This window comes from Lissotriton helveticus, chromosome 5_1 (assembly GCF_964261635.1).
Source record: "Lissotriton helveticus chromosome 5_1, aLisHel1.1, whole genome shotgun sequence".
Classification (NCBI taxonomy): Eukaryota; Metazoa; Chordata; class Amphibia; order Caudata; family Salamandridae; genus Lissotriton; species Lissotriton helveticus.
Genome location: NC_136065.1, coordinates 2,051,172,036 through 2,051,188,424, shown reverse-complemented (window position 1 = coordinate 2,051,188,424; position 16,389 = coordinate 2,051,172,036). Strand labels below are relative to the sequence as shown.

Here is a 16,389-nt window from a genome sequence, read left to right as displayed (position 1 = left end):
AGGGGCCGTCACGCATGGTACGCACAGAGTGTGCGCAGTGCGTCATCAAAAGGAGCCCCGGGGAACAGGTTGCTGCCGATAATTCCTTTTGCATCCTGGAGAACGGTTTGAGTGCGTGAAGTAGCGGTAAGAAAGCGGATTCAACCCGCATCTGTTCTGTTGTACCAGCGCTTCGTATTGACTTCCGTGTTCACCACGCTGGGACGTGGAGCTCTGATTTTGCTTTGGTTTTCCTCTCGGCTGAGGGGGAAGCAACCTATCCACGCTTGTGCTGCGTAACCAGCATCTCGTCTTGACTGTTTTGTGTAAACCACGCTGGGGCGTGAACTCTTGTTTCTAATTTGGTTTTCCTCTCGGCTGAGGGGAAAGCAAAACCCTAACTCCTTTGTTGGCTGTACGAGGGGCTTACCTCGTAAAAGCCACACAGCGAACGTGGCAACCGGATGAATATTTGCATTTCTCTCAACTGAGGGAGAAAAGGATTTCCAAGTGCGAATAACTTTGGCGCATATTCAGAGAACCGAGGCTCCAATACCCCCGGTGAAGTAATCTGACAAACATTTATTTGGGTGCTTCTCAGTTCAGGGTGTGATATTCGAACACCCATATTCAGCAGAGAACCCTTTCAGTTTATGTTTGTTCTTTGCATTGTTTTCCCATTACATCACTTGTTTATCATTTTTGCCTGCTGTAGGAGACACCAAGAGGGGTACTATTACAGAGGGATTTATCTCCCCCATTGAGGATTGTATCCTATGTATTTTAGGTAGGTGTGGCAAGCATGCAGGTATATAGTATAGCCCTCAGTTGCTAGGGTTTTCCTGAAAACGTGTTTGTTCTTTGTCATCCTTACAGCTGGGTGGAGTGCCTGGTACCTCCTCCCTGAGTGTCTGCCACAGAACCTGTCACGTGTATTTTTCTTTACAGGTACGAGCGGGTGTTATAGAGTACACTCCTTTGAGGTAAAGAGAATTTAGAGAAGTGGGTGGGTTAGAATTGCACGAACGGGAGGGTTTTCCTAAAATAGTTGTTCTTTGTCATTTCAGGTCTCCCTTCCTGCTGTCCCCTTCCTTTCCCTCCCCGGTTGGACACCCTTAGCAGTCTGTGTTCTCTAATTCAGACTCTGAGGCGGTTCGTATGGGGAGGTTATAGGCATAGCAACACATCCCCGAAGAGGCCAGAAAGCAGAGCCTGACACTTCCTTTCTGACTTGCTTAAAATTTCCAGTGATCAGTGAGTTTTGAGAAGTTTTATCTCTTTCCTTCTTAATACTCCAACGTTTAGAACCTCTACCATTCAAGATCAGTTTCCTCTAGTGGGCCCTGTCAGTCCAGAGCTGCCTTCCTCCCCTCAGATGTTTGGCCCCAGACGCCACCTTCTAAAAAACATATAATGGCCCACCGTTTCAAACAGCGCCTACCATACCTTCCACAATTAACTGTTGCTCTCTAATGTTGGTCTCCTAGTGTTCTTTAGGCTTGTTGACTTTTATGCTATTTCAACTCGCACATCTTGATGTAACGCTGTTGCTTGTGAATGTATCATTGTGAAGCATCCTAAGCCTTAGCACCGTTGAGGTCAAGGAGCACTATATAAATGTCTAGCTAAATATATAAATACATGGTATACTGGATGAACAGAGCTCGCCTTTGCTACCATGTGAGTCTCAAGTGCCTAAAGGGAGTCCTTGGTTATTTATATTGACCACTACTGTGATCCTGGAAACAGTACTAATAAGCATTACCCATAGGGTAATACCTGATGACTCCAGAAACCAAAGACAACGCCTCTCATTCACCTGAAGTATTATTTATGCCACTGGACACCTTCTTTACAGCAGGCTGGGGGCAAGATGATCAGCACCCTTCTTGGAAGCTTTCATCCCATGGGGAAAGGCTCAGGAGTTTGTGGCACCAGAATAACATAGTCCTAATATCTGCTGCAAATCTACATCCATTAGAGTGATATTGTCAAAAACATTATTTAGGACTCAGTAAGTTATGACAGGCAATATCTGTGTATTCTGACTTACAACCCCCAGGATCCTATCCATTTATAGGCTGTATCAATAAATGGCATATGACTAAGAGTCCCACATCTAAGGGTGGCATAGGCAATGTAATATAAAATGGAGCATATGATTGAGGAGCGCAGGAGTAACAGAATGAAACAAGGTCAGGAAAACTAAATTAACCCCTCCCATGCTCGTGACGGAACCTCTCCGTCGCGAGCCTCGGGTGGACTGTGCTGGTGACGAAGCGGTTCCGTCACGGCCCACTCGGCGCGTTCTATTGAGCGGGTGGGGCCGTGACAGAACTGCTCCGTCAAAGCACAGCCCACCCGAGGCTCGTGAGGGAGCGGTTACGTCACGAGCATGTGAGCACTGCGCGGCCCCGCCTCCACCCATGCGCTGCGGCGGAATTGCCGCCGCAGCCAAGGGGTTAAATAAAAATAACATACTGTATTTGTTGTTGACATGGCTCCGGTTGCAATTGGTTTGCGAAAATATCACACAGGGTGGGCATTGGACAGTCTGACTGTCTCTGAACAGGAGTGCTTGCCCTTGTAAATGGCCCAGTTGGACATTATTTGCTGCACATCTGCTGTATTCCTAAAGGTCTGTTTTTTGACTCTCTCTCTCTCTCTCCTCCCCACTTCTGTTCCCCCCACAATGTCTCACAGTTCAGCAGCTTTGAAGTAAATGCCCATTTCGCAATCATTTCCTACGCATCAACAGTCAAGAAGGTGGTGGAGATCTACAATGACAACTCGGACAAATCCGCCGAAATTTTTAATGAGATTGATAAGAACATGAATTACGAAGGTATGAAAACATTTCTTCAGGTCCACTGCCATTTCTGTGACACAAGGAGATCGGATTGGTGGTGGGGGGGAGAGAGGGGGGCTGCAGTGGCGGGTGAGTAGTATGAGATAATAAGGTTAAGAAAGTAAACTTGTGGTTCATTAAGTTAAACAGTCTCTATATTGGCTGAATTTGGGCATTGTTGTAGAGATGGATCAGAAACACACTTTTTATGTAATAAGACAAAAACAATAATGTGGGGTACGGTTGGTTTTGTATTTGATTCTCGGGTATTAGGTGTCCGAAATCAAGTTGCGTTGCCTTTACCGAGATGGTACTCACCCCAAAGCTCAGAAAGGGTGTATTGGTGAGTTAGCCGAAAATACCAAAATGTACACATGTAAATACACTAGTATCACATACTTCTCCTCCAGGGGATCCTCATCAATAGTCATAAGCACTTTAACCCGTTCGCTGCTAGGCCTCCCCCCCCGTGCTAAGCCTTTTTTTGGTTATTCGGAGTAGTTCGCCCTTAGACGCTGTAACTTTTTGACCACATAAGGTATCCACGTCAAATTTGCGTCCTTTACTTCCAACATCATGGGAATTCTAAAGGTACACAGAGTTTGTGGATTTCCCTGAAGGGGACCCAGAAATTAGCCAAAATACAGATACATTTTATTTTTTGGGGGAAAAATGGGGAAAAAGTGCTGCAAATGAAAGCGTCTGTTTTTTCCCCTGCAAATGGTATCAAAAAGGGGTTGTGGGGCTGAAATCACTATTTCCCAGCTTTTAAGGAATTACAGACTTTTGTCAGAAATCCAAATTGTTTTACACAGTTTTGGCATTTTTTGTAGACATAGCCTATTTCTGCTATTTTTTGTGCTTTCAACCCCCTTCCAGGCAATGGTAGAAATAGGTATGAAAGCAATAATGGATCCTGGAAAGATATACATTTTAGAAAAATAGACACAATTCTGAATTCAGCAAGGGGTCATTGTGTAGATCCTTCAAGGTTTCTTTATAGAAACTAACAGTTAAGTATAGGACAAATTGATAATTAGTTGAACAAAACAGCCATTTGTGTCAAAGTTTTCACCTGTAAAAGACAGCTCTTTGAAAGCAATATACCGTTGCATCCGCTGGATCTTACTGGTTGTGGGGATATATAGGACTTGTAGGTTCACAAAGAACCCGACGAACCCAGAGCCAAAAACTGAGCAGCGACTTGCATCCGTTTTTTATTGGGTATATAGCAATTATTCTGAAATAAATGTATACATGGAAACATTAGTATGAAAAACACCTATGTATTTCTGAAATGGGAAAAAATATAGGGTTTAGAAACAGAGGATATTTGCACATTTCCGAAATTGGGAGTACTCATACTCGCATGAGAATTATCGGTCATTTTTCAAAATGACTTCTTTTTTACACATTGTCTTTCATTTGGAAGGCAGAAATGCATCGAACGTCAATAGGTAATAACAGTTGTTTAACAAATCAGAATTACCCTAAGTCTCCTGATGATGCCCACACAGGAAATGGCTCAAAATGCGACCACATTTTCACAATGAAAAATTACCCTTTTTTTGCAAAGTGCCTAGCTGTAGTTTTTGAACCCTAGCTCTGCCGGCACCTAGGGAACCCTAGCAAAACTATACATTTTTGAAAACTGGACACCCAGGGGAATCGAGGATGGGGTGACTTGGCTGCCTCTCACCAGGTTCCGTTACCCAGAATCCCTTGCAAACCTAAAAGATTGTCCAAAAAACCCCATCTTCCTCACATTTCTGTAGTGGAAAGTTCTGGAATCTGCATGGATCCACACATTTCTACCCACCCCACGTTACCCAAAGTCTTTCGAGAAAAATGGTACCTCGCTTGTGTGGGTAGGCCTAGTGCCCGCTACAGGAAACGGTGCAAAACGCAACATGGACACACCACAATTTCATAGTGAAAAATGCCCCATTTTTAGCAAAGTGCCTAGCTGTAGTTTTTTAACCCTAGCTCTGCCGGCACCTAGGGAACCCTAGCAAACTTATACATTTTTAAAAACTAGACACCCAGGGGAATCCAGGATGGGGTGACTTGACTGCCTATCACCAGGTTCTGTTACCCAGAATCCCTTGCAAACCTAAAAAATTGTAAAAAAAACCACATTTTCCACACATTCTGTGGTGGAAAGTTCTGGAATTTGCGTGGATCCACAAATTTCTACCCACCCAGCGATCCCCAAAATCTTCTGAGAAAAATGGTACCACACTTGTGTGGGTAGGCCTAGTGCCCGCGACAGGAAACGGCGCAAAACACACCGTGGACACACCACAATTTCACAGTAAAAAATGACCCTTTTTTGGCAAAGTGCCTAGCTGTAGTTTTTGAACCCTAGCTCTGCTGGCACCCAGGGAAACCTAGCAAACCGGGGGAATCCAGGATGGGGTGACTTGACTGGCTCTCACCAGGTTCTGGTACCCAGAATTCCTTGCAAACCTAAGAATTTGTCCCAAAAAACACATTTCCCTCACATTTCTGCGGTGGAAAGGACTCTCCTCAAGACCTTCAACACATCAATTGAAACTTGGGAATTGATCTGTGTCAAACTGATTAACGCCCTGGTCAGCCCCACCAGTGTCCTATACCATCAGGACAACCTACAGTCTGGGCGTTTGTCGCCTTCTCAAGAGCCTGCTTTCCTGGAAGACTTCTGTCACAGTCTCTCCAGCAACAAGCTTCCTCCTGCTGTGTCAACCTGTTTCATTTGGACCCCCAACCTGCGGGGGAAGAGTCTTGGTTTAACAGCAGGTTCAGTCTACTTCTTCAGTAAACTACCGATTTACATGGAGCTAGAATCGGTATCCAGCTGAGTCTACCTGTGTATTATTAACAATGTATTCAACAAGTCTGAAGTGTTCCAACTATTTTATTGGCAGAGACTGGCAGTATATACATAAGCAAGCTATATCTAAGGAGGATAGCGGTGTATTTCAACGTGCACCATGTGACTTCCTCTGCAGTGAGCGCTGTGTAGGTGCATATTTGAGGCAGTATATTGGCGGAATCAGTGACAACTGCGGCGAATTTGAGGAACTTTCTTAGAGGAACTAATCTAGCATTTTGTTACACGATTAGAGGCATCTTGGGTGAGCACTTGCACATATTCGTGGAGGCAGAGACTGTGTATTTTCCCTTTGAGTAGGTGTGCATTGCTTTTGCCGTTTTGTACCCCGAGTGGACCCCCCTTCATGTCAAACGGCAGCACAGCTTTTAAATTCAAATTCTACACACGGGTGGCATCTACGGTGAGCCGACGCGCATGTTTGAAGAAGCTGGTCTGTGACTGTGTTTTGCCGGTGAGTGGGGGCACTTTTCTTTGCTGTTTTGTGCACTCTTGATGTTGCATATGCTCCATGGCAATTGAACCGCTGCCTTTCAAACAAGCCACGAGCCCCCACCGTGTGCACTCACTCAACGTGCACAGTCTTACCGGTCTCGGGATGCTTGCGTCCTCTCCTCTGTGACGTTCTGCCATTTTCAGATCCTCCAAGCTGCTTACCTACGCCCTGCTGCGCAAACGTGCCATGAGCCATCCGGCGCTGCGTCAAAAGCGTGCCGCTATCTTGTGGTTGGTCATGGCTCACACTACAAACTGGTGCAGTGTCCTCTCTGAGCCAACCACGTTTCCTGCGCTTGTACTTTTGGACCGAGTGCGGCATGTAAGTGGTTTCATTGAGGGACTTGGTGACTGTCTCCTGATCTGTTCGCTGCGTTCTCCTCCTCCATAAATTTTGCCAAGTGTGTTCCATTTAGGGACATAGGGTCTGATGTAGGTAAATCTGATTTACCGACTCCAGAATACCGAATTTTGCCGATTCGGTATTCTAGATTCGGTAAAGCAGATGTAGAAAAAAAATCGGTAATTAATTACCGAATCGGTAAATACCGATTCGGTAAAATTACCGAATTGTCAAGGGGGACAGGGTGTCACTTTGACACCCTGTTGCACCCCTGATTCTGGCTTGTGTGCCATGTGACACACATACATGCTCTTAGGGCACAGGTGTACATGCACAGATGTGCATGTACACAGGAATTCGTTATTTACCATGGAATAGTATGTCATGGTAAATAACGAATTCTTAAGGGCCTGTGGCACTATTTTAAGTGCCACCTACATCTAGATTTACCGATTCGGTAAATTTACCGATTCGGTATTTTAGCGAATCGGTAAATTTACTGAATTGGTTGTCCTACATCAGGCCCCTAGTTCTTTACTGCGATGAGGAGATGGCTTCATGGAGTCCCCACACAGCCCTTCATCTCCAACCATAAAACTGAACGTGCTCCATTAACATTGGGTTCAGGTGAGACGTCGCTCACCAAGTGATTAAGGAACTGGGTTTGAAATTGGTTACTATGCAGTTTTGTTCTTTTGACAATATTCTGTTTGCGCATATGTATCCCTATTCTTTATGGAAGTGTGGTTACCATGTGTGTACCCTACGTGGGGATTTTTTATTTTTTTTCCAAGGGTTAGTACCCTCTGGTGTACCCTTTCTTGGGGCGGTGGTGTGCGTAGTCAGGACCACTTTTCAGTTTTCTTCTAGGGTGATGTTCTCTGGTGTACGGGGAAGTTGTGTTGTTTGTGGGTCGTCAATGCCCCACATCAGTTTCCAGGGTGAGTACCCTGTGGTGTACCCCTCTAGGCTTACCCTACGTAGGAGAGGTTGTATTGTTGGTGGGTAGTCAGTGCCCCAAACCAGTGTTCCAGAGTGCGAACCACCCTTCTCTGTTGCATTGACTTTTTCACCTAAGCCTTGCCTTGTTTTTTTTCCCGAAGGGAGGGGGATGGGGCGTGTAGTAATGATATTTGCAATTTTAATGTATTCAATGATTTATGCATTTTAATGCATTTCTTTTCATGCCAGTGTTTTCCTGATACCTCATGTACGACAGTGCTAGATATTTGCATCTCAATGTTTTTCCTTTCATGCTAATGTTATTTTTGAGGTATCTTACTTATCTTTCTCTTTATTTATGCTGTTGTTCCCCAAGGAAGGAGGATGTGTAGTAAACTACTTCGCTACTATTCCCCACTGTACTGCCCTGTTGGAATGTACCGTGACATCATAGAATGCCTGAGTGCCTCTCTGGGTCTAAAAACAAATGCGCCCACAAAAATCCCTGGCGCTTTTGGGCTTTCTGCCACCTGGGGCATTTTTTCTCTCTCAGAAATGTGTTCTCTGTTTGATCCTTGCCCTTCCTCTGGAAATAGAAGGCCAAAACAGACTCTCATTTTGTCTATATTCTTTGCCTTCCTGATTCTCTTGTTCCTGTGGCTTGCCAACACTCCAGTCTTTTTCAAAACGCACTCCCAAGGACAGAGAGAAGATTTGCCTTAATGGCCTCTCTGAAAAAGGTAAAGCTTCTACCTCTAGAGGCAGGTCTCCTGTGTGACAGAAGAAGAAGAGACCCAGATCATCTTTCACAAGCAAAATTCCGGTCTGTTCTTCATCGGCGTCGGTCTCGGCTTCGAAAATGCCTCCTCTGGTGAAGAAAATGTAGACGACAATCCCATCTATGGCTGGCTCGCCGTTGAGAGAACATCGGTCGTTGTCGAAGACTTCCAAACACAGAGGTCCATCATCAGCATCGAATCCTCTGTCACTGTCAACCGGGCGATGGTCGGTGTCAAGGAGTCGCTCACTGTTGGTGCAGGATCACTCAACGTCGTGACATCACTCTGCGTCGTGGCCATCAGTTTGGCGCTCGATGTCGAGGCGCAGCCCTCCGTTGCCAGGCGGCGGCCAACGTCAAGGTATAGGTCATCAACAACATCAAAAAAGGGTTCCACGTCAAAGCAGACTCCTCTGTTGCAGGCCTCAAGACGACGCTGAACGTCAAGGTACAGATCTTCTGCGGCGTCAAGAAGGGATTCGACGTCGAGGCGGACTCATCCGTTGCAGCCCTCGAGACACACAACGTCAAGACCGAGATCGACGATAGCGAGAGGTTCGACGTTGAGAAGGATTTCACCATCACCTTCTTCTTGTATGACGTCAAGGCTTGGTGCTCGATTGGATAATCCTCGTCTGATGTCGATACACTAGTCTCCGTCAGCGGGACATCGTTCGACGTCGAAGCAGAAGGAATCTACACAGCTGACATCGAGGCCGAGGTCTCCTTCAATGGACTCGCAGGTCTTAGTGGTACATAGCCACTCGATGTTGAGACACTCTGTTCATCTCTCTCCCAGGTGGCTTCTCCCAGTCCATCATTTGCAGAAAGAGCCTTCAGCACAGGTGCAGCAGCCTTTGGACTATTCAAGTTCTCTACATAGATCTCTCACCTGCCACACCTTCAAGAGGTCGCCATAGGGACAAGTATCCATCACGTAAATCTGCTTCTCATTGTCGTCACAGGAGACGAAGATCACCTTCTTGGTAATCCTCCTCGACCCACACCTCCGAGAGGGAGTATTTTTCCACTCTTACGGACAGTCCGCCCTCCAGAGAGTCACCTGTCGAGGACATCAACACCTTCCATGATGTCCTGTCAAGAGGAGCACACAAGTTCAACATAGAGATGTCTGCACCTTAGACATCTGCATCTGTTATATTTGAGACTCTGCATCAGAGGTCCGAGTTGCTGCCATTGGTCCCTTGTCTTTTACAACCAGGCATGGACATTTTTCCTACCCCAGCAACGATAAAAACAGCTCCTGCAAGGATCTTAAAGAAATATAGACCACCAGAACAAAATCCCCTGTTCCTCAGGTCTGATCCTCCACCGGATTCGGTCATTATTGCAGAGGGTTCCTCCAGACAAGGAAAGCAAAGCTCAAGATTCTTGGGGGAGAAAATCTTGCGGCTCGGCAGTTCGATTTTTGAAAATATCTGGTGCTGCAGCCCTGTTTGGCCATTATGATAGAGCGTTGTGGGACTCCTTAGAACGTTTCAAAGAAAAACCACCCAAAGAGGACCACCAAGATTTTGGGGAGATTCTCCAGGATGGAGCCCTCATTGTTAATCAAACGATCAGTGCGGCAGCTGAAGGGGCATCTCTAGCTTCTCCCTCATATGCGCATGGCATATGTGCAAGAAGATTCTCCTGGTTGCGACTTACAGCCTTAAAACCTGAAGCCCAAAAGCGCATCCTGAACATTAAATTTTCTGAAAATTCCCTTTTCGGTTCTCACACTGATGAAGAGACGACCAGGATGAAGTCTGAACTGGACACTCTTAAAGCTGTGGGTTTAAAGAAAAAGAAGGAGTTCAGATGTCAGTTCAGGCCTTACGATCGTGGGGCGTTCCATCAGAGGGTTCAAGCCCCTCAATGGCCCCAAAAGAAGTACTGCAAGTCCAAGTCTCACTGTCAGAGACGTTGGCCTTCTAGAGGTAGAGGAGTGCCCGACAGTCCTTTGCAACAGCTAAGAACACCGGCAAGCAATGAACATTCACTTCCTCTGACGCCGTTGCCCACTCCAGTGAGCAGAAGTATCGCCGGTCATGTAAAAGAATGACACAACATAACAAATGATCAGTGGGTGCTGAATTTACTACAGAATGGATATGCACTACGTTTTCGTGCTCCTCCAAAGTGCATTTCCCCAGTAAAGTCAAGAGTTCACCAACTGCCATTATTGCGTCCGAAGGTATCCACTCTCATACAGAAATTGGCCATAGAGGAATGTACTCCATCACAACGCGGAAAAGCGGTATACTCCAGATACTTCCTAGTTAAAAACAAGGATTAAAAAGAGAGTTTCAGGCCTATTCTGGATCTTCATTCCCTCAACAAAATCATCCAAAAAGAAAGGTTTTGTATGCTGGCGCTCCATCAAATATATCTGCATCTTCAGAAAGGGGATTGAATGTGCTCCGTAGACATCCAGGATTCTTACTTCCATGTTCCGATTGCATCACGACACCGGCAGTTCCTGTCCTCCATGGTAGGCTCCAAGCATTATCAGTACAGAGTCCTACCGTTTGGCCTGAAATCTGCACCTCGAGTATTCACAAAATGCATGGCAGTGGTAGCCGCTGCTTTATGTCACCAAGGTCTGTTCGGCTATCCATATATCAATGACTGACTTCTAAAGGGCTCCTCTCCTCAAATGGTGAAAAAACACTATTGGATCTGCCTGAACTTGCTGCAACACGTGGGCCTTCATGTAAACATGAAGAAATCAATCCATCAGCCCACTGAAAGAATTCACTAGTGGCTACTCTGGACTCCAGCACAGGAAAAGTGTTTCCTTCGGAGAAGAAACTGTGATAAATCAAGTGCAATCTCCTTCTTCAAGTGCATCAGCCCTCAGTTCGGCAACTTGCATCACTCCTGGGGCCGATGACATCTTGCATTTTTCTGGTCCCCAACTCCAGACTGAGAATGAGACCTCTGCAGCAGGACTTGGAAGACAAATGGAATCAGACGTTGGAACGATGGGAAGACCAGATTCTTCATTCCCGGTCCGCGAGAGCATCCATTCCCTGGTGGACTCATCGAAAAAAACTCTCCTGGTGGGTGGCCCTTTCCACCTATCTACCCCAACGCAATCCTTGATCACAGCCGCCTCACTTCAGGGTGGGGGAGCACACATGGGTCTTCTGCAGACTCAGTGCTGGTGGTCAAGCACAGAACAAACATATCATATAAACATGCTGGAACTAGGGACAGTACATCTAACCCTCAAGGCGTTCTACCCATCGATACAGTCTAAGTCAATATTAGTACAAATGGACAACACGACCACCATGTACTACCTAAACAAGGAGGGGGAAACTCACTCTCGCCTGCTATCCCTGGAGGCTCAGGCGATCTGTCGTTTGCTCCTGGCCAGGCAGCTCTCAATCACAGCGGTCCATCTGCCAAGGGAACAGAATTCACAGGCGGACTCCCTAAGTCGTCGCTACGAAGATCAACAAGACTGGGTATTAAACAACAAAGTAGTGGTAGACATTTTTCAACAATGGGGTCGTCCAACGTCGATCTCTGTGCGGATGAGTTAAACAAAAAAATGCCATGGTGGCGATTACTTCATTTCGTAGAGTAAGCGAGATTCAGGCGCTCTGTTCCAAAGAACTGTGCGTGGTTTTTCATCACAACAGAGTGGTTTTAAGGCCCCGCCCCTCTTTCCTTCTGAAGGTGGTGTCGGATTTCCATGTCAACTAAACAATCTCAATACCTTCTTTTTTTCCCAATCCATCTACACCAGCAGAAAGGTCTCTCCATTCCCTAGACCTTAAGAGAGTTCTGAAATTCTACTTAGAAAAGTCCAAGACCATTAGAAAGTCTGATCAATTATTTCTAAACTATGGTGTCATCAGTACAGGTATCCCAGCCTCCAAGCATTCTATTTCCAGATGGATAGTCTCTTGCATCAAGCTGGCTTATCAATTGGCAAATAAACCTCTTCTGGCTTCTCCCAAAGCACATTCCACTAAGGAAACAGTTTCAGTGGCTTTTTTACACAATGTACCGATGGCTGAGATCTGCAAGGCAGCCACTTGGAAATCGGTACGAACTTTCATGAGACACTATTTTCTTGATTCTGATTCCAGAGCAGATACTCAAGTAGGCCAAGCCTCCATGAGGAATTTATTTCAATGCTAAAGTCATTTGAATTGGATGCTCTGATGTTACTGTTTTTTATGGTACTCATTTGCCTGCAGGGAGAGCGGATGGGCTTGCTACTCAATTCAAGTGCTTATGACTATTGATGAGGATCCCCTGGAAGAGAAGGATAAGTTACACACCTGTAATCCTAGTCCTCTTCCAGGAGTCTCATCATCAAAGTGATAAGCAACCCACCCACAGGCATTTCCAGCACTCGAGTCAGCCGCTCTGGCCCCTGTGCCTCATCCTCCCCACTCCCATAATTCTTGTTCTATTTGTGTTTCTCTCTCTTTTCTTCATATTGTTCTTTCTTTCCTAACTCTCGCACCAGGCTTAGCACGTCTGTTTTTCTGCTCCTTACCAAAAAAGACAGTTCATTGTCAACGTTTACTTTTTTATCCCTGTCCTATGCTTGATTTTATGTTTCTGCCGTTTCACGGATGTATATGGTATTTTGTGTCCTAAGAGAACCTCCAGCTGCCCAGACTTCTTTCTGCGACATATGGGTATGCATATTTGTTAATTGCTTTTAAACTTGCTTTTTTGGGTGTTAGTTTAATTTTTTCAGTGTTTATCGAAAATAAAATTAACTACAGCATATTCAGAAATAAGGCAAAGAAAAGTGACAAAATTTGATGTGAAAAATGCTCGGACATGCAAAGAGAAATGTGCCAATTACGTGCGTTAAGTAGTGCGAGGTGCGCAATCATGCAGCTTTGTGGCGCTGTAATAAAAGGTGTTCTTACTGTCAAGCTTTTTAGTCATTATTGGATGAGTCATCCATTTATCATTTCTTCACCTTCGCCCCCACGAAATCTGTGCACAAGTGCATATTTTTTTTATGACAGATGCACTATTATTTATCTGATGGGGAAACCATCCTAAGCCCTTCTTAATTTTTTTGTTGAGTCAGTTCAGTTGTGATTTGTGTGTGCCTGCATGTCAGATGATCAAATATTTTAAGGCCATCTCAGCATCTCATCCTTCCGACGGTGATAAAATAAGTATCATTACGTTGACCAGTGAAAGGCCGCTCGGGCGCCAGATTGGCAGCAGCTGCTCTGTAAAAATAATTGATCAAATCAGAGATAGTTGCAAATCCTTTCTTATGTAAATGCGTATTTGATGTCATTTTATTGTGTGCAGTGTGAGTAACCGTCTCATGGCAAATAGCAGCAGGCACTTCCTGAAAGCTCAGAACGGTGTTGCCATTGCACTGAGCACACAAGCCCTGGCCCCTGGTGCAGTCAGGTATCGGATGAAAGGAGGGTCTCGCACGCCGATCGCGCAGTCTGTGGTGCTGCTGTAACACTGGGCACACTAGCACAGGCCCATAGTGCAGACAGGTATCGGATGAAGAGAGGGTCTCTCAGGCAGACAGCGCCGTCTGTGGTGCAGCTGTAACACTGGGCACACAAGCCCCGGCCCCTGGTGCAGGCAGGTATTGGATGAAAGGAGGGTCTCGCACACCAACCGCGCAGTCTGTGGTGCAGCCGTACCACTGGGCACACAAGCACCGGCCCCTGTTGCAGTCAGGTATCAGATGAAAGGAGTGTCTTGCACACTGACCTCGCAGTCTGTGGTGCTGAGAGGACAGTTATAGTGCAGCATATAAGTGCACGTATATCAAGACTAAAGAGTAGTGCTTTTTGGAAATTCAGCTCAGAGAAGCCCAGAAAGGTGGTTCACTACTTGATCACAATCAAAACAAAACAGAAGATTTATTTACAGTGATCTAAACGCGAGCCTTTGCTAGCTGAGGCTGATCGCAAAAATACCTCTTAGAAAAAATCAAAACATGCAGCCTCCTTCAAAGATCCCCACTTCTGGCCTACTGTATGAAGAAGTTTGGAAATGCTAGCGGCGGAGACAACTCAATGGGCTAATGCACAAGCTGCACGGGTATGTGGGTTGTGGCAGGTTGAATCTGGGCCAATTGTCTCAGTCTTTCGTGCTCCTGAATATAAGACTTCTCACGTTTGCTCGGTGTGTGCTGTAGACTGAACACGGTTGCAGAAAAGGGCTTCCATTTTAGCTAGATGAAACATGTCTTGAATAAAAACCTTAAAAACATACAGCCTGGGGGCGTGGCCAAGATGGCGGGCTGAAGAGACGCTCTTCCCGTGAGCTCCTGAAGCCCCGGAGCCCTTGACCCTTCCTACGCTGCTGATCTCCCCCAGATCGAGCGCAGGGGAAGGCGAAAGCGACCGAGAGCCCGGTCAGAGCTGTGCTGAAGCCTCCGGAGGCGTTGGAGCTGAGAGCGACGTCTCGCTGCGCTAGCCCCTGACCCGGGCGGGCGTTGCGGCCCGGACGCGGCGAACCGAAAGTAGAACGGCCGCCCCGCGGCGACCCGGGGCGGTGGTGAGTTCCCGGGCCGCCGACCAGCGAGGAGCCTGCTGTGCCCCCCTCCTGTGACGCCGGGGCACCCTAGCGGGAGGTGGAGAAGGACACGGCGCGCCTCCCACGCCTGACTGGAGGAGGAGCTGGTGAGGCTCGCTACGCGACCCCGGGGATTGCCGGAGCCGAGAGGACTTGTAGGCCGGAGACGCCGGCGGACATCTTTTCTGGGGGCCCCGGCTGCGGGAGAGCCGTGCGAGGGCCAGGTGGACGCCTCTGCCTACCCGGCCGGTTGTGACACAGCTTTGGGAGCGGTTGGCGGAGGGCCACAACAAGACTTGGTGATCCTGCTCACTCCCGGGCTGTTGGCCCCTGTCCCTGCGATGCCGGGCCTCACTCCCTGGTGGGCTTCTTGAGCCGGTGCGCCGCCCCCGGGGCCCCTCACACACTTGATCGGTTGGTGCATGCTGGCCTGGAGGGGCCCAGTCCGTGCTGAGTCTACCGGGCGGCGGGGCACGCCCGGGCAGTGGCGGTTGAGTGCCGAAACGCCCGAAGCCCTTGTGACACTGTGCTGATCTGCTTCTGGACCGCAGGGGACCTTTACGAGGGCATTGCAGTTGGATATTGGTGGTTACCCTTCCTCGCCCGCCTGCAGGGGTTCATTGGTTGCCGCGCCCGGGCGTGGGGCGCTACCCCGGGACCCGAGACTGCGCTAGACCGATTTGCTGCGGAGGCCCACGTGGTGCACAGCCCACTCTCACGCTCCTCTCCCTACGACGCACCCCAACCTCGGCGATGTCAGGCAATAGAGGGGGAAAGAAAGGGGATCGCACCTTGCCGGAGATGCTGGGCAGGGGCGCCCCGAGACAGGACAGGTCCCAGCCGACTCCGAGTCCCTCGACTGGCTCTCGCGGGGCGGAGGGGGGTGAGCCCCCGGTCACCCGGTCATTTCTGGAATCGCTGTTCAGCACCCTCAGAGAGGACTTCCAGACGTTGAAACAAGAAGTGGCTGGCGAGGTCCGAGAGGTGAGGAGAGAGGTCGACTCGCTTGGTGACCGGGTCGCCGCCATGGAGGACGCTAATCAATCCCGAGACGAGGAGGTCGAGCATCTGCAACAGGAAGTACTACGGCTTCGGGATCAACAGATCGACCTCCAGGCCCATGCCGAGGATCTTGAGAATCGGTCCAGGCGCAACAACATCAGGGTCCGGGGCGTTCCGTCTAAGGAGGAAGGGGAAGACATCGCGGCCTACCTACGAGACCTGTTTCGGGATATTCTGGGCGAGGCGGGAGATTTTCCGGTGAGAATCGACAGAGCGCACAGAGTTGGACTCCCGCGCCGGGCCTCGGCGCCACCCCCAGATATCTTAGCTTTTTTGCCGGATTTTCCTTTGAAGGAACGGATCCTCCGCGAAGCACGTCAGAAACAGCCGGTGAGCTTCAGAGGTCACCAAATTGCTTTATTTCAGGATCTATCCACAATCACGTTGCAGAAGCGCAAGTCCTTCAGGATTTCTACGGACTTTCTGAGAGAGCATGATACGCAGTATTCGTGGGGGCACCCCTTCAGGCTTATTTTCCGGTGGAATGGAACACTGCATCAAATGAGGTCCCTTCAGGACGCGTGCGG

The 16,389-nt window shown here is 47.9% G+C and overlaps 1 protein-coding gene across 1 annotated transcript in view; it reads left to right on the top strand.

Moving 5' to 3' along the window:
* Positions 1-16,389, top strand: part of C2 (complement C2) — a 658,041-nt gene that overhangs the window by 181,800 nt on the left and 459,852 nt on the right. Inside the window, exon 7 of the mRNA XM_078645909.1 lies at positions 2,683-2,824. Within this exon, the coding sequence (XP_078502035.1) occupies positions 2,683-2,824 (142 nt within the window). The remainder of the gene's footprint in view (positions 1-2,682; positions 2,825-16,389) is intronic.